This window comes from Manduca sexta, chromosome 12, assembly GCF_014839805.1.
Source record: "Manduca sexta isolate Smith_Timp_Sample1 chromosome 12, JHU_Msex_v1.0, whole genome shotgun sequence".
NCBI lineage: Eukaryota > Metazoa > Arthropoda > Insecta > Lepidoptera > Sphingidae > Manduca > Manduca sexta.
The window spans coordinates 3,431,424-3,450,330 of record NC_051126.1 but is presented as its reverse complement, the minus strand read 5'-3'; the positions used below and the strand labels follow the sequence as shown (position 1 = coordinate 3,450,330).

General features: G+C 36.9%; 3 protein-coding genes across 3 annotated transcripts; all 3 read right to left on the bottom strand.

Moving 5' to 3' along the window:
• Window positions 1-480: 480 nt before the first annotated feature.
• Window positions 481-8,103, bottom strand: LOC115444828. The gene is made up of 4 exons (XM_030170762.2): window positions 7,904-8,103; window positions 2,708-2,864; window positions 1,945-2,064; window positions 481-1,709 (listed from the first exon to the last, which is right to left on the bottom strand). The coding sequence occupies exons 1-4, from the start codon at window positions 7,946-7,948 to the stop codon at window positions 766-768; spliced, it is 1,266 nt and encodes a 421-aa protein (XP_030026622.1). The 5' UTR covers window positions 7,949-8,103; the 3' UTR covers window positions 481-765.
• Window positions 8,104-8,561: 458 nt separating this feature from the next.
• On the bottom strand, window positions 8,562-15,320 carry LOC115444834 (probable RNA-binding protein 46). The gene is made up of 6 exons (XM_037437915.1): window positions 14,797-15,320; window positions 12,880-12,998; window positions 12,481-12,572; window positions 11,874-12,169; window positions 11,466-11,629; window positions 8,562-10,531 (listed from the first exon to the last, which is right to left on the bottom strand). Exons 1-6 carry the CDS (start codon window positions 14,968-14,970, stop codon window positions 10,297-10,299), a joined length of 1,080 nt encoding a protein of 359 aa, XP_037293812.1. The 5' UTR covers window positions 14,971-15,320; the 3' UTR covers window positions 8,562-10,296.
• A 223-nt stretch (window positions 15,321-15,543) lies between these two features.
• On the bottom strand, window positions 15,544-18,549 carry LOC115444829. Its single transcript, XM_030170763.2, has 7 exons — window positions 18,420-18,549; window positions 18,242-18,342; window positions 17,845-18,045; window positions 17,481-17,638; window positions 16,422-16,619; window positions 16,101-16,194; window positions 15,544-15,894 (listed from the first exon to the last, which is right to left on the bottom strand). Exons 1-7 carry the CDS (start codon window positions 18,479-18,481, stop codon window positions 15,617-15,619), a joined length of 1,092 nt encoding a protein of 363 aa, XP_030026623.1. The 5' UTR covers window positions 18,482-18,549; the 3' UTR covers window positions 15,544-15,616.
• Between the last annotated feature and the right edge of the window lie 358 nt (window positions 18,550-18,907).

Sequence of the window (18,907 nt, the reverse complement as noted above, 5' to 3'; positions counted from 1 at the left end):
TTTAAAAATACCTATGTATGATGGAAAAAGGAGCCACTCAACTTAGGAACATAGACATAGAAAATACTTATGAAACGCACAGTTGGCGTTAGGTAAATAATCTGACTACTTTCACGTGTTGAATAAACACGTACAGTGAAAAATATCCATTAAACATTTTATATTATTTTAATTACGATGACCACAGAACATAAGAGACGTGATTTAGGGCCATGCGTTGTCATGGACAAGGATAACCGACTTCCATCTACACGCGTGTGACACACAAAATCATTATTTTTAAATTAACTGTAATTTACCACTTAAACGTGTGGACCGACACAGACCAACGAACTTCCTGCGAGCCACTAGGATCCGTGAAAACAAGTCATTACCTTCATAACTCGTTAATTCTTTTGTTTCCAAACATATTTTCTGGTGGGAAAAATAAAAACCACATCACAATTGAAGTTTTTGGGACTAATTAAAACACATTAGACATTTGTTTTACGTTAGTGTATTTAAAAACTATATTAAATCTTGACGTAAATCTCTCAAACACACACATTGCTATGGCGGCAAAAAGGTCAGATTTTCATCGGAAGCACAAATAATCGTTCATATAAATTAAACCATACAATTATAAATAGTCAATTAATCATACACAGTTTTTTATTTCATAGTTTTTCCGATAAAAATATACGTTACCATGGCACACCAATTTAACACATGCACACTAGGTGGATCCAAAATTCATCAGTCATTACCAAGATAAAGTTGTCTTTATTATGACGGGCTGTGTCTCGGAGTTCGTAAATCCCTTTTATCTGGCCATCTATTAGCCGTGTATTGTACGAATCCAGGATCTGTAGGTGTGCCCGAAGCCCTACCTTCCGTATCTGTCGGTTCTTTTTCTTCAATTGGTTCCATGGGGAATAAAGCTGGAGTATCAGCTCGCTTCGAACGCCCGAAGCCCCTCAAATAGTCTTCTAACTGCTGTAATGTCGGGGTACTGACTTGTTTCGCTTTAGAAGGAGATTTCGATCTATCCTTTTGTTCGTATGAGGGTGATATTTCTTCATTTAAACTTCTCAAACGGCCAGGTTTCACTTTAGCGAAAACTGGTGTTTGCAGTTCTGGCAAATAATTTTCTTTAACAGAGAGTTTTCCAGCAAAATTATCCAAGTAGTCCCTGAAATACCTCTCATTAAATTTTGCTAGTTCTCGTTCGTAATGTAATCGATCTGGTTCCGACAAAGGATCCGATAGCCTCACATAATTGCCTCCTTCAACACCATTCCTCACGGACCCAAACTTTGATTTCTCTAAAACATCTTTTTCAACATCGTCAAATTTCGTGTAACTCAATTTGGGTTCTTCGAACAAGTCCGTCTCTGCCTTATTCTTCTCAAAATCAGTGTCTGGCTTGTTCTTTTCCAAGTCTAAATTTTTCGGTCTTTCTGGTGGGACATGACCGTTCTGTTTATCGCCTGGTAACAGTCCGTTAACTGGAGGTGACGCGACGATCGAAACCTTCTTTTCAGATTTGGGAGAAGAGACAATACTAACCAATGGATCTGTTTGTGCTGGCCTAGTTGCATAGTAGATCCTTGGTCCCATTAAATCGATTAAAAATAGCGCAGCCACAGCTAGAGACAGGCTTCCAAGCACGGCTGCGTTTACTATAAGTTTGTGCGGTACAGAATCGAGTGACGCTAATTCCAAACCTCCTGTAAAAACAAATAAGAATTATAAAAACCTGCTGTGGACAATCTAAACACCGTGTCTGTAGTAAGGTTCCAGATCAAGTATTTTAAAACTGACAATATTAATAATATTAAATTGTTTGATTGTTAAACCATTTTAGATTTTTTTTTATTTCGTTCCTGTACTAAATAAAAAGGGCCTAAGTTGAGGATAATTAACTATTTAATTACATAATAAGTATATCCAAATTTATCTCACCTAGTACTAAAAAGAACAGCATGCCAAACCCAAGAAAAAAACCCTCAAGTATTCTTCTTCCTCTCGGAATCTCTTGGAATACTCTGCCCAAAATCAATCCGAAGGTAATTATCATGTAACCTGAAAAGAAAATTTGATGCTAGATTATTTATAAACGACTATAATTCTGAACACTACAGTCGAAATATTTATATGAAATTATGTATGCATGTAAATAAAACCTATCTTTTAAGTTCGCCGAATTTTTGTTTAATCTATGTTACTTGGCGACGGAATAAGACATTGGGATAATAGCGACGTAATAGGACCCTCGTATCCGAGAGACTTGCCACCTAGTGGCAAGAAGAGCTGTAGACAAAATTAGTTACAGTGCGACACGTAACCACGAATAATACAGCTATACCAAACCCATATCTTCGTTCCCACGGGGCAATTCTCGTGCTCGGTCTCCCCGCCGAATACATGCCCTTGCACTGGAGGACATTTGCCGCGGCCGTAGGCACACAGTTCAAAATTTTTACCTGTTGGTTGTACGTTCACATTAAGGCCTATAAGGGCTCGCGAACATTTTCCCTTCCTTCTCCTCAGCACTTATCCTAAAAGAAGGGTCCAGTCCTACTCCTACCCTCCCGTCCCCCAAAATCCCTCCCCCCTTTTCCTATAGTGTCCCACTACTCCCACCACTGTACTATCGGAGGGGTCAAGCAAGATATCAAATGACGGACCTCATCAGCTCAACAGATCAAAGATTAACTTCACTTACCTCCATAAACCGCATCAGCAAATGCGCCACCGACCGAGTCCCACGTGACAGAGGTGAGCAGGGACCATTCCCGCGACAACTTCTGTAGTAGAAGCGCCAGCCGTGCTTCATCGTCCTGCGACACGCGCCGCGTGACCAGACAAGCCACGCAGAACAACTGGGAAGGTGATGAAAGTGAGTCGTTATATGTATTTAGTAATAGATTTTAACAAAACATACTTATACTCCATAAAACCATTATAATCTTTCTCATATTATTACGAAGTTTAGAAGCTTAACTTAGAATGACATTGTAGCCAGTGTAACTAATGGACATAATAAAACTTAACATCTCATGTCTTAGGATGGGTAGCGCAGTGGAATACCAAACAATACTTTGTAATTCGAGATATTGGATGGTGTTTCTACTATTTATGGGCGGTTGTATCGCTTACCATCAGGCGAACGGCAACCTCGTCTCGTCATTCAAAACAATTATAAAAAAGAGCTGCTTCTATCAAAATCTGAAGTATTCATGAAAAGCAAAAAATGAAAAGATGATCATTCTAAATATGAAAAGCAAAAAGATACTCTACGTTTTCTCAAGCGAATTAATCAACAGATCAATCGTAGTCATATATCAAATATTCAAAATTAAATAAGTAAGTATAAAGTAGTAGATATGTACTATTACATTATTTACACCTTCATATCTTGCAGAACTTGGTGCATCGACGGCATGGTGACATAAAAGCTTGCATAACCAGGTATTTGTGCATAGCTCACCTAGAGTCTAAACACACAATGGGTCGCTTGTCAAAACATGTTGTAAGCGTCAATATAAACTGGCTGTGTTTTGAATAATAATTATTGAAAGCACGTGTTTAGTTGTACAATGAATCAGTATAGTTTTATTGTAAAGCACATACCTATCATAATATTAATTAACCCCTTAGTCTGGTGGTAACATGCTAATAGCTTAGGTTGACAATCAGTAATGTGTAATGCATCAATCTTAGACCACGCAATTTAAATTTGTGTAAGCATACCCTTATTCCTTTGTAATCGGTATGAAGATGAGCTTGCATCTGTCACATCATTGGACGGAATTTAATCATTTTCGTGCTCTGCGAACCGTGGTGGATGCACAAGTTGTTTTATTGCCCTAATAGAAAAATCACCGCAATAAATACGCGTGAGATTTAAGAAACCAGAGTTTTGTTTATACGTATCATATGTGCACATTAACAACACGCTGTTCTTGGGTGATCCAAATTCCTTCGGTTGCGCTTGGGTGTAGGCATAGGCTTAACAAGTTATTTTCCAGCGGGGAGCTTTGTCCTAAACTAAATTTGGTTAAAAAAAATATAGCGGTAGTATTCAGTCACGAAATTGTAGGTGGCCAGTAGCCACTAGCTACCAAGCAACTCTAGGGCGGGCCATCCTGCCTCCCCTCTATAGTATATGCTTATGGGCGTATGTGACCTAGTAGTGGAGAAATTGATTAGGGGGTCACAATTTCATCTCAAAGTTTAAAAAATATTACGATATTCTTCAACAAGATAAAAAAATCGTCCAAATAGCAACTTGCTTAAGTCGCATATGTTTTAAAGAAACCTTGTAACTAAACGACGGTATTGTGGAAGCGTATCCCAAAAGGAAACATCTCCATTGTCCCCTAACAATGGACGGTAGAGCGTCGGTCCTTCATCTTCGGTGATTGTCGCGCGTGACGTCACGCCGCCGTGGGAGCGACATTGGAAGCTGGCCACTACGTAATTACCATTATTTAGGCAACAAGTAAACATATGCATGATTTGAATACGGAAAAGTTTCAATGCTGACTCTGACTTTGATACGATCATTAGCAAATGGCAACAAATACAAAAAAACGTAATAAAAAGTAGGTACCTTATCTATTTTGTAATATTTCAACGTTAGTACTAAAGAATATAAACAAGATGTTTCATACCTAAATCATAGATGGTAACGTAATACGAAGTACGACTGATGCTGCAGTGGTCGGGTCAACCGCAGTATAGCAGATTAGTCGAAAACTCTTTCCTCCAAATTAAGTAAGCATTTTCTCTGCAGTAAAGCGTAGTTAATTGGTGCATATAAACTTCAGTGATATATTTCTAACCTAACCATAATTTGTAAACTCAGTAGGAACCTACAGTACAACTCTTAGTAATGCGTACACCAAATAGTCGTATTTAAATTTGAAATAATAGGACTTCACAGGAATTTAAAAATCAATATATTTTCGAGTGCTTCATGGAAACAATAAAATTGAATACACGTATATTCAGTCTTCATCTTTGATGACCTAGGAATAGTTATTATTATACCGCAATGAATTGTCTTATGGAAGAATCCGCTTAATCAGTATTCAAAAAATCTTTCTGTTTTGCGATAGCATCAGTTATTTTGCATTGGTTTCCAATTGAGCATCAAAACACTATAAACCGCATCTGTTTCGTGCTATTTACAACCCAATTAGACGTCATGAACTTTTTCAAAGATTGAGAGTTATTTCAAAGAACAGTATCTTGGGATCTGTATTTGTATTGGTACTACAAAGTAACTATGGGAAAGAATGCAACTGCCCAAAAGTAATTGATTATTTATTTGATACGCAAATATTTGCTATGTTTACGCAGTCGTTAAAAGTAAACTATTTCCATTAATATATAGATCTGTAGGTACTAATGGTATTATCTAGCGTATTACAACATTCCTCACGTAAATAAATAATACGTAATCACATACACGACAGTCGCGGTCTTGAGCAGACAAGGTAAGATCTATGGTCATTTGCGCAATTACGCATCAGAACCACTATTAATTACACGCTGATGATTCATAAAAAATAATCACCAGCAGTAAGCTTATCTAGTTTTAATACCATGGTTAAATATACGTTTTTTGGGAGTTCTTAAAATTTTATATTCGTTATTATAAGGACTCAGAAAAAACGCACGGTGGATAAAAACAATTACCTACAGTTGAAATATCATCAGTATTATTCAGTACGAGTACAAGTGAGATACAAGTACGAAAATAATAATTACTTATGTGAAATGATTATATGTCATGTTATAGCCAAATATGCGTGTAGAAGGAGAATAAGCATGTTTTGCAGCCAGTGAGACTATTGGAGATTCCTAAAAATCACCCACGTTACATTCTTTCACAATGTCGACACCAATTTAAGGATTCCTTTGGAATTGTACCCTAATAAGTGGCTAGTGTCTATAGTGCTCATTCAGTAACCGAGTTTCCACTTACTCCTTCTTATGCCATCACTCTAATTTGATAAATATAAACTCGTAAGAAATTCTAAAATACGCCATGATAACTATACCGTATAGCCATATTTCCATTTACACAAATACACGTGGTGCAATAAAATCTATAATTTTCCTTATACCATAATAAAACTTATTGACTGCCGCACGTCCTTAAGATTGCAGAGAATAATTAGGTACCTGACTATTAACAGAATGAGGGTGCATCTAATTCACATAAGTAGTTTACTGTCAGGGATAATGCTATGATTGCTGGTTTAACCCCTCTCAAAAGGGAGAAGCAAATGTGCAATCATTAGAATACGCAAGATCTCAGAGATTTACCCGGTTCCCGGGCCATGACATTATGAGGCGTAAGCCAGTATACAATCAGAATTAAAATCCTGGGTAAATACTTGCGTTGTCTTTATGGAATTTTATAGAAAAGTTTATTGTTAGACCGAACACAATTATGAAATGATATAAATAAATAGTAATAATCGGTAATGTTAACCACGAAGTAAGAGAATTATTTTATATAAAGTATGCACAAATACCTTACCAATTGCTGTTTCGCTTTTCTTTAGAATTTGGGATTGCTACCAAGATACTTAAGATCATATCTCACACTTCCAAAAAAGTGTTGTGACTTTACATGTTTTCAGACAATTAGGAACAAATACAACTTTAACATGAAGCCGTTAACTTTACGTGCTAATTAATTTCTGCATTACACACGACCTAATTAACTCCGTCACGCAAGTTTAGCCCATCCTGAAAGTATTAAAAATGTATGTAACCTAACTCGCACGCGAATTTTGCGCAGATCTAGTTTTTCATGCTGGATAAAGTTCAAACGACACGTGCCCATGATTAAGCTGCCCTAAATAAACTATCAATCGCGTATTTTTCAGATTTCCTACGTTTCATACATATATTTTTGTCATGTTTTCACCAGAATTAAAGGCAGCCAGCCAGCCGGTCTTAAAAATATTCACATTTGCCAAAATGCGGCTTATGTGCCATTTATGCAGTTGTTATTAGAAAATAGTTACGCCCTAGGGCATGCTTACTGCTATTTCATTACAACTAGAACTTATAAAACAATTTAGCATAGACCCCTAACTCAATCTAGTAATCTCAGATACTGCTGATACTTTATCATATGTGCATGTATGGCATTATATGAATGCCGCAATAATTATGTGTTTATAAAGCTAGAAATAGGCATAAACAATTTCACAGAGCTGAACAGATAACACCTTTCCCACTCAAGAAACAAGTCTTCAATGTCTCAGCTTGAATGATACTCTGCTTTATCATTTAAAGTGGCGAAGCCCTGCTGTAGACATATTTATAGCGGCATAAATGTGTGGACTGCACCGGAATAGTACCGATACCTCGCAAATCATAAAACTAACAGTCTGATAGCTTGATGTAGTTTTTGCATTGTAAGATATCTCACGTCAAAATAAGGGAGTTTATGGGCGGTGAAGGTCATTGAACAAGACTCACACGAACCAAATTGCCAACTTATGAAAAAAAAACGGATACAATAACGTGCCAACAATTTCATAATCCGCACAAATACCTGAAATGTAGTTGATTATCGTATTTATAATGTAATTTTAATAGTTACTGATCACCTCAATATAGCATCTACCATCCTCTTCTTAAGTTTTTCTAAACTCGCCACCCATATCCAATCCAGGTTATTAAATATGCTCCACCACCATGGTTATTTTTTATAGAAATATTTCACCGTAGCCTATGATCAACTACAAAACCCAATCACTTCTGTATTCCGATCAATAGCATTATTTTCAAGTTACCACACTGCCCGAGGCTCTTCATACATCAAACATTACCAAATCCAATGTTTACATCACGGCACATGTCGCAACGTTTATGTTAAAAAGCTACTTACGAACTCCAGTATCTTGAGCGCGACCCACTTGTCGAATACCGCCATGGCGCTGGTGCGCCCGCGCTGCACTAGCGCACGACCACACGTCCACTGTTTATCAACTACGTAACTATGTAGGTGACATAACACTCGTCATGGCACGCGGCGGACGACCGCTCCTCGCGGCAGCTGTGTTTTGTTTGAGCCCAAAGCTGTTTAGCAAGCGCGACATTGCTAACTTGGTGCAGTGATTAAGTTTATCGTACGCTAGATAACGTCAATGTTTTTACGATGTCGCGCCCACCTAGCTTGTTTGAATGCGACAAGTGTTCTAGTTCCAGGCTGATGCCTGACTGATTTACTTATCCTCAATATTGCTTTCTGTTTAAAGCGGATAAGTAATTTGTTTCGTATACAAAGGAGGTTTTTCTTTACATGTTAGTTACATAACGTATAAAAAATTATGTAAATATGCTACCGAAAGTTTAGGGCGCTGGTTTTGAAGCGCATGCTATAAAATCCCCATCTACTTAAAAAAAAGCTGCTCGATATATTAAGTTGATGTAATAATGATTGAGTTTCAATGTTGTGATCGCGAAATAATAGCGAAATTAGTACGGAGATACCAAAGCACAAAAAAACGAACAAATAAAACAGCACACACATTAAACCATTATACTTAAATTTATTAATCAACACTGGCATGCAATATTATTTAAAAATGAGACAAAACGTCGAGAGATAAATTCATTTTGTGTCGCTACAAAATGTTTACATTTAGTTACGATAATCGCTCGTACTAGATAGATAATTTCATAATGCTGCATTTAAATAATTGCTGAGAAAACAGTTCCAAATTGATTTACTTAAAACCTGATTTTAAATAGACTTATTCATACACAGTAATAGTAAATTACAACATGAATATTTCGTTGAAAAAACATCAAAAATGAAAGAAGCCAGTGACGCGGCGCCATTGGGCGCGCCTCGGCGACACACGGTTGCCCTTAATGCGTATTCTAACATTACAATATGAAGACTCATGCTTAAATATACCGATGTTGCCTTATAAAAGCTTCGAATTTACATAAATAATTACGCCATTCAATTGGATTCTTAATTAAAATACATTTAGGATTAAATTAAAATAAAGTCGAAAATTAAAAAACTACATTTACCTCTCTTAGACATTACCGGGAGCGCGAGAGATCAAATCAGACACAGTGCATCAGTAAAAACAATGTACAAAAATGTTCAAGCCATGGGATTAGTAGCTTTTACTATTTACCGGTTAATTTATAAAACTTTTTAACCCTTCACCATTATACTAGTGTTAATCGTGTCACAAGCTAAAATCTTCCGATTCGGATAATAAAATTAGTTCGCGTTATTAACAATGCATTAAATTTGAAACAGGTTGTGAAATGATAACCATTTACCTAATATCAAACATTCCATATCAGAAAAATGCTATAACCACACAATTTGCAAGCTCAGCTATTGTAATAAGATACAGAGTTAATAATTTCATTATTAGTTATCTAGAAACAACAATAGTCAACGCATAGCGGTTGTACATCAAATTTGTGATACCTCATACCCTGATGATTTTAGGCACATGAATATTGAAGTATAAAAACAGACCAAGACATCAAGATAAAAGCATCTTTGACAGAAAATTTGACTAAATCCATATAATATAAGGTTAAATTACTCTTAATCCCGTTTAGAGTAATTTCAAAGTACACCATGGCCATGCAAATTTCGTTATCCAGACATTAAACATCTTGTATCATAGTCGAAATACTGAGACTAATGTTTATTCACAGGAACAATGAAGTGCTAGCTTATTATAGCTTGTTGACCTATATAGTGGAACAGGAGGTATGTAACCATTTAATTATAATCGTAAATAACGTAAATGCATTAATTACAATATACATGAGTACTTTATACCAAGCCCACACATACATTTCTAGATTAATTAGACTAAGTCCATTTGACTGTCAAGTGCATTTTACAAAGAATTATCTTGGCTAATTAATGTGTTAACATCAGTTGCCATGTGTTTATCTCTCGCACTCCAACATACAACGAACAAACGCGTCATAAACAAACAGTGCAATCTTAATTCATGCAATAAATTAATCAACATCAACAAAAATCAAATGAAATTCGTGCTGGCATGTTTTGCAGAATAATTATGCAGCTTTATCACTATTCCATGTTGTTCATATCATTATTATTTCATACAGTTTTTCGCATTAACACTTTAATATGTGCGTATTATTATCCATCTACTATTCAGTCAAAGAAATAACAAAAGCTAACGCGCAAGCAAACACAAAGCGCTGCATAATCGTGCTACAATCCATGCCCCCGTCCCAAGCTAGTGCATCGTGGTGAGTGCGTACTCACTGGGCGTGCTTGCCGTTGGCGATGAACTCCTGCAGCGGATGGCGCGCGGTCCAGGGGTTGAAGTCGCTCGGCGCGGCGGCGGGCGGCGCGGCCGGGCCCGGGCCCGCCCACCCCGCCGACCACACGCCGCGCTCGCCCGCGCGCAGCCCGCCGCCGCCGCCGCCGCCCAGCGACAGCGCCGACATGGACGACAGCAGGCCCTCGGTACCGTTCGACATGCGAGTCGACCACCTTAACACAGATCAACGTTTCGTCCTAAATAGTAGAATCGCGTTCACGATCGAACAGCCTAAATCAGGAAGTACCACTATCTCACAGAAAACAGTCGCGTTAATTAATGATATGGTTTGCACTGCTTGAAAGATTCGTAGAGGTTTAAAAACTCCAATTCTGATTCCCCTTTTCGTTCATATGTATAGTCCATAATAGGCCTCAGAATGGTGATCTTTAAATCACTAACTGCTATAACTTTTTATAAAAATGAGAACCAGTAAAAAAATCTTCAATTCACTGTGTAATAGGCAATGTAAAAGATGTCACGGCCCTTCAAATACTTGGAATTTCCCTAAGTTGTACTTTCATGCGCCTTTAGCGCTGACCACGGCTGCGTTTGCATAATCAGACGAACACAATCGAAGCGTTCACGCAACCTGTCAGAAACAAATTAGCACCTTGCCTTCGAAGTCTGTTTTAAATTCAACTAACGAAAATCCTATTTGCAAATCAACAATACCTACTAATAATTGTAAAAGTAACTAGACGACATATCGAAATAAGTCCTAAATATCAGATTCCAAGCTTGTAAGCAGGTGTCTCAATGCCGATAAAAGTATCCTTGTTGTGACATGAAACGTGAATATCGGCACACATATTGTAATGCACTGATATTCGGTCAGTCCCGAATGAGATGCTTTACGCAAAGAGCTGCCACAAAAACAATATCGAGAGCTATAAATATTAAATAAAGGGAAAATAATTTAAATTGTACAGTGTAAAGGTTTATAGCAATTATTACGAACACGTAAATAACTGCGTGAAATTTTATTCTAAGTATTTGGCCTCCAGCTTACGTATAGTAAGCTAGTTATCGTGTTTATAAACTTCATGAGGACGATGTGACGGTGGGTCTTCGCAACTACATAAAACAATAACAGCGCGTACTCACTCGGCCGCGGCGTTACGCTGCGCCTCGTGTATCATGCGGAGGCGGCGCGCCTGCGACCACGGCTCCAGCGTGTAGGACGGCGCCGCGGGCGGCGGCGAGCTCGTCAGCGGCTCCTCCGGCGCGCGCGACAGCTCCACGCCGCGCTCCGGCGTCCAGCGACCGATCTGACACATTCCACGAGCCCATTATTACTACACAAGTCGGATTAACACAAAAATGTCTGGGGAAATTAAACTTCAGCTATTTCATTGCATTGCAAAATTCAAATGTAATCAAAACTTTCGTAGTTGGAGTATACTTCTCTTGGAAAATGCAAAGATTCATATGTCACATTCAGTATGTCGTCGCATTAGATGTTATGCGTTACAACTGCAATTATATAAAATATGGGAAATAGTATCATAATACCTCCCGGTATTGCTTGAGCAGCTGCGGCGACTGCGGCAGCGACCAGTCGACGGCGGGCCGGGCGCCCGCGCCCCAGGCCGCCGCGGCCGCCGCCACCAGCGCCTTGCGCGCCATGGCGGCGCCGCGGTGCGAGCGGTACTCCACGATGGCGGCGCACGACGCCACCGAGCGGCGGATGCGCACCTCCTGCACCTCGTCCGTCAGCGCGTACAGCAGCCGCACGATCTCCGCCGACGCCGTCGTCGGCGGGATGCGAGATATGAATATGCGGCAATTGTTGATCGAAGGACACACGCCTGCGATTAATTATTGTTATTGCCAACTATTCTGCTGGACAATCATTTCTAGGTATTTATCATTACCACTTATTTATTATTATACAATCAGTGTCTAAAGATAAATCAACTTTACTCACCATCTATGACACGTCTCGACCTCTAAAACCCTAAAAGTCAATAACTACTATACAACTCATGTCTTTTCAGGCTAGCCAAAATTTGAGTTAAATGTATGTATCGACATGTTACACAATTACAAATTTTCCACATTTTGTTGTTAAAATACAGTAACGTTTACAGGACAATATTTTCACCGTTTCCCAACTCACCCAATTGCCAAGAAGGTCTTATCATGTAGTTGTTGAACAAACGGATTGCGTTGCCAGCTTCCGCGTCGGTCGTGTACATCGCGAACGCATACCTGTTAAAGAGGTAATCAGCTGTAACTACGCAGGATTTTTTACATCACACTTACACTCACGCCTATAAAAGAAATACATGGGCAGAGAAGTAAATAGTGCACTGCACCCACAATTCATTCATTCGCCTACAAACATATTCCTCATGATGTTCGAACAAAAATACCATCAAAGTCCAAGTAGCTGCCACCACAATACGGTGATAAGTGATTCATTACTCTTCTATAACAATAGCTGCGTTTTCTATCAAAACCATGTTAGTATCTTACCCTCTAGGAGCCACAATCTAAAATTTTTATTGAATCTTACCCTCTATTCCAACCGGAAAAATTTATCATGAGTCGGAACTCGAAAAGTTCGCCCGCCTGCTGGAAAAGCGGCACCAGCGTGTCCTCAAAGCAGTCGTGAGGGATCCTTCCGATGAATACCTATTGTTCGAAAATGGGTTAAAATCACCGGTGTATCGCGTGAGTTAATCTAAAGGTTTAGATTATCAAAAAAACTGGTAAAAGTAAAGTACCACAAGCCATTTTTACTGTGTTAACAATCACGGCAAGCTTACTACTATTTTAAAGCTTGCAGAACATGCGGCGGGCCGCATGTGTATAATATAATTATTAAAATATTGACGCCATTGTAAATGCATCTAAAAATTCTTGCGTAATATTCTGTTGCTGCTAGAATTAGCTCGTCTAAACCCAGCTTAAGGTTAATTGTACCCGATATTAAGTGCAGTACAAACGATCAAAATATACTGACAGAGATATTGGGAGTCGGACCTTGATCCCCAAGGGATCTCATAAGGGATTATCAATTTCTCATATTCATTCATGATATTTCTAATTTGTGCATGTCGTGTTTGTTCACTTCCAGAAGGTTGCAAATATTTTGAAAGTTGTATTAAAACTTTATTTTATGAAAGTTGTGTGTTTGTAACCAGTTTTGTGGACGTAATAAAGAGAAAAAAAAAAAAAAAAAAAGGGGGGGTATCGACGTCACGCAGGCGGCCGATGGTAAAAACTAAGACAAACAGTTCCTGCACCATGCTTGTAAAAGCGTGAGATAGTATGAGCTACTATTTGAGTTTGAATTTAATAATATTTTGTAAGTACCCATTTTTATCAGCCTTTCAAAGTTCTATCGGCTGTTATGTAAGTATGTCGTTTTTTCCCGCATAGCTATCTTAGTGCATTGAGATACACCGGGGTCGTCTCGTGTACTACGCTGAAGAAAACTACCGCGGGTTTTGGTTGGTATACCGGTATAAGGTGTACAATGTATGTTACATACTGTTAGGTTCTTTGCCTAATGGCTGCCATACATGCTACGGTCCATCGGAAAGGTCCACCGGTGCAGGTATGCCTGCGCCGGTAGACCGAAATGTGTGTGGGAATAGACCTGTGCAGATTTTGAGCCTGTGCAGCGACCGGCGCAGGATCGAAAACAATTCTTACCTGCGCAGGCATACCTGCACAGATGACCTCTCCGGTAGACCGTAGCGTGTATGGCTTACATAATGCTCGCACGGCCGACTTCCGATATTTGACCGTAAAACCAGTGAAACCAACATAACCGTTCCACTGACTCCCCAATGGTGACAGCGATAAAGCGTTGTTCCCCGTGAAAAAGGTAAGTATATACAGTTTAACATCGTTCACTAATAAACAAATTGATAATTCACTATCTGGCTTGAGAGCCGCGTAACGCGTTCCTATTGCTATTCAGTTTTGAAGGTTTTTTGAGTGATAGCAGGGTTTAGATTAGCAAGAAGAAGTCGACTTCCGCAAGTAATTTTACGGTGTAAACAATCACGGAAACCCGTATTCTGTACATCTTGAACCTTGTTAGATTTGCGGCGAGTCGCGGGTGTAAGTATAGAATTATTAAAATATTGCCGCTAATGTAAATGCATCAAAGTTCTTGCGCAATATATTGCAGCGAGGATTTGCTAATCCAAACATAGCGATTTAAATCTAGATACTTGGGTAAGTACTGTATGTTCATCAATATTTCAATGTCACGGAATATTGTTTTACAATAAATACTTACCTCATAAACTAAATATTTATACTTATCTACCTACTATAGTCACGATAGTGACATAAAAAAGGTGAACTAAGTTTTCTTCTACTAATAATACTAACTAATTCTTCAAACTCTTACCTGCTTTTGGTTTCATAAGATTACTACCCATTAGATATAAAAAAGAATTCAGCTACATCTTACCTCACAGCTTCTAGACGGCTCCGGACCTGACCACGCATGAGGAGCTTTCCTATAAATCCTTTGCCCGTTGATTTGTGTAAGTGTATACGATGTATTTTCGGTTAAAGACAATAATCTTGACGATAATTCATACTGATTCACTTCACTAGACGAATAATGTTTAACAGGAGGCATTTTAGATTGTGTATTTAACTTAAATTAATAATTATGAAAATTATTTTAGCGATCGTTCTCCGTGATTTCTAATAATAAAAGGGAATGCCTCAGCGTAATTCCTAAGTATAGCAAAATGGCGTCTTCATAAACAAAATGGTGACCAAAAATTTGAAAATTATTTACACTTAAACAAAGATACTGATGGATAAATTAATTATATTCGTAAAAATAAAAAGTAAATGAATAATTACACGGTCTATAGGAGTAGTAAAAGATAATTCGTCAGTTAAAAGTATTTTAATTATAGGCGGATAGCCATAAAATTAATTATTTATACATTTTTGGCACATCCGTTTCCATTTTCTTTTTTTCCAATTCAACTTTTTTCATGAGTTTTATAAAATTAGGAACGACATTGCAAAAATAATCATTATTGTTGTAAAGCGTATTAATCTATATAACCTTTTTATTACAATAGAAATATGTTTATGTAAGTAGCATTATAGTTTTCCCGCTAAACAGGAACTTCCGGGTCCATTCTGTAAGTTCCGGATATCCAACGATGAAATTATAAATAAAAATATTAGAAAATATAATTTCTTGATATACATATTTAATCATAAATATCTGCTTGTAATTTAGTTAAACATTTCATTTTGGTTAATTACAATAAAATAGTAATGAGGTTTATAACAAAAAGCAACGAAAGACTCTTTTTCAATAGATATGTATTACTAGTGTGTTCTGTGAGGTGACTCATATCCAAACTATTTTTTAATTGCATTCTCAACACATACACTCTTCTAGTTTTTGGATTCATTCGCAATATTTGCTGCTTCGTAAAATATTGTAATTTATTTTGATGCATATTTTTCATTACGGCGGAACTTATGGCTGTTATTGCTTCTAAGTGCATAGAACTGATATCTTCTTCAGGGATACCTAAAATAATATTAAAATTACTTCAATCTTATATATATTGGTACTTAAGTACCTGTTTTAACTCTAATAGTATGCAATATATAGTAATTTGAAAATCCCACCAAAATTTTAGTGATTACGCTTATCTCAACCGAAGCATCAAAGGTGTAACTTTGTTTATAATCGCCGCTATAAAGTTCCTTATTATTTTCATATTGCATTCTTACATGTAAGCAATCTGTTTAGTCTGGTGACTTCGTGCGAGGACCATTTGTATGGTTCACCATACGCGTCTGGATGAGTAGCTATGTTGTACAGAGTCTGAAAATAGGTAATGGAATATTCATGTCAGTTTTTGGATGAGATTACTTACTTACAGTAGTTTTTTTTCTAAGTAGCTAAATACATTTTTAGCGCTCTAGGATGTACGAGATCTAGGATGTATACGTAGATCGCCTAAACATATCCATACCTTGGTCCTTGCCTTATTTTTTTTTAGTTAAAAAGTGGTCATACTTATTTATGTATTTGTGTTCACAGAGAGGTACCTTAGTTTGATTGACGCTGCATCTTTTTAATCTTCCCAAAACATCGACACCAATCTCTCGAAACGTGCTGGGAGTTATTTTCTGTAGGTCGGTAGAAGGAAATCCGCATAAAAGATATCCAAGTTCATTAATATAGGTGCTGTTTGCATGCCAGTTGTTCCCAAAGTATCGTCTATAAGCCGACACCAAGACACCATACTACAGCAAAAAAATGATTTATTTTTTGGTTTCATCTGAAATATTGGAATAGTCGGATACAAAAATAAATATTGCACATGTTATTTTCAATGGATCAAACACAGAACAATAACTTCAGTATTTAATCTGAGTGATCAAAAATTAGGAAAGCAAGGAATAGATTGATGGAATTGCATCTTATTTGTTTTGAATAATGCGTTCAAGAAGCAGTTGAGATATTTTTTTTATTTACCTACCTACTGCTAGTCTTTTAGATGTAAAGAAACATTTACTTACTACATAGCGTTATTATTTCATTTTTTAAACAACACCTCATATCCATCACTTTTCCTATAAATAACCTTGACACACATGATTTCACTTTCGTTGCGGTTCAAACACTTATACTTACCTCCTGACATAGCTATAACTTGTAAGCTTTTATTACATGTTATACAAGTATGTATGTTTGCCTTGAAAGTATTTTTATTTGAAAGCAGTGCTAAATTTGAAAGAAGCTGCAATATTATATTGGGTAAAGCAAAATATTCAAACGTTACTTATAAGACTCCTAGCGCCACCTGTTGTGATTAACCAGAAGTTTCTAGGGTCAGGCACGACACGATAGTGCAACAGTCTATGATCCGGCTACAAAACAGGGGTAGCGTGTTCAATTCACTGAGCTAATTGTTTGTGTAAGATACACAATTAATTGATCTGTGTTCTCAAGTTGCGAAGGATTCGGTTTTAAATCTTCCTATTCTCAAGACTTGTAACTTCAACGTAGTTAATGTGAGAATAAAAAAAATAAGTTATATTTCTTAAATATGTACTGAAGATGCCTTTGTCGTTGTTGTTATCTTCGACTAGAAGTCTACTCACCTTTCGATTATGCAAATTAACGTTGTGATTTGCGAAATATTTTAATACGGATGGATCGCCGAAGTTTACATAATACAAATCTTCTTCCGGTATTACGTTTAATAAACTACCAAACGCCAAGAACTCTCGACCTTGCAAATAAGCTGCTGTTTTTCCGTCTACAAATATTGCTTTCTTTAAAATATATTACCCACTTCGTTAAAGATCTACTTATCGTAAAATTAAGAAAAATGTTTTTGTGGTAATCCAACTATTTGGTAGTACAAACATCAAAAACAATTAAGACTATTTTTAAAGTGTAAAATTACTTTAATATAAATGGTTATGCAGATATGCTATACAGAATTACGACAATTTTACGAACCAGTAATAATATCCCACGCTAGTAATGCTCTAGTAATGGGTATCAAATGCTTCTTTGTGTATAACAAGATATGTAGAACAGTTTCAGGATCAAGTCTCATGAAAGATGAAGGAGGTCCGAAAAATATCATGTTCATAGATTGTTCTATACGTATTCGGTTATCTAATTCGTCATAAAAATCTTCGTATAAATCGGAGTTTTCTGTAACAATTTATCTCTAAAGAATTGTAGATATTAAACGTTGTGAAATAGCTGATGTGGACGGCTCTTATAAACGCACGAGCTGTGCAGACAACATGCATTTGACGATGAAAAGGCTTAAACAATATTCCCCTTGCCTCTACCACAGTAAAAGGTTAGGATTAACTAGGAATATGACACACACGCATAAATATACCTTTTTCAGTAACTGCAATCATTGAATTTTTATCATCTTCATATTCAAGAGCTATATCTTCAATTGATTTTGTATAACGCTTTTGGTTTGCTTTTATCAAACTGAAATTGCGAAATATAGCATTTCTGTTAACATGATATTTATGTCTGTTTAATGGACCATATATTGTTATAACTACCCATATAGCAGAATAAAACAAAATGTAAGAGTAATAAAATGCATCGTGTTATTCAAAACCATATTAGGTACGAGAAAATTGAAAATAGAGGGCAATTTATATGCCGTGCAAATGTCCAGAAGTGTCGGGATGGCTACGCTTATAAAGTACATTTTTTTTTGTATCGCAAAACCTTATTTTTTATTATAATATTATGTCAATTATATGATTCCGAATAATATAGTTACCTAAGCTCGTAAATTATTAAAAAAAATAAATTGACGTTGTTGGTCCAGTAATACCAATACTGTGAATTTTAACATAGACCAACTTCGGCATAATATATTTTGCATGATTTACACAATATTTTCTAAACTAAAATAAAAAAATTATATCATCTGATGAAGTAATGCGTGCTCGAACTCCTAGAATTTTATAAAATAATCATTTGTTCAATTACTAAATTAATATAAGCATAATAATACAGAGTTTAACTATTTCCTTCTTTA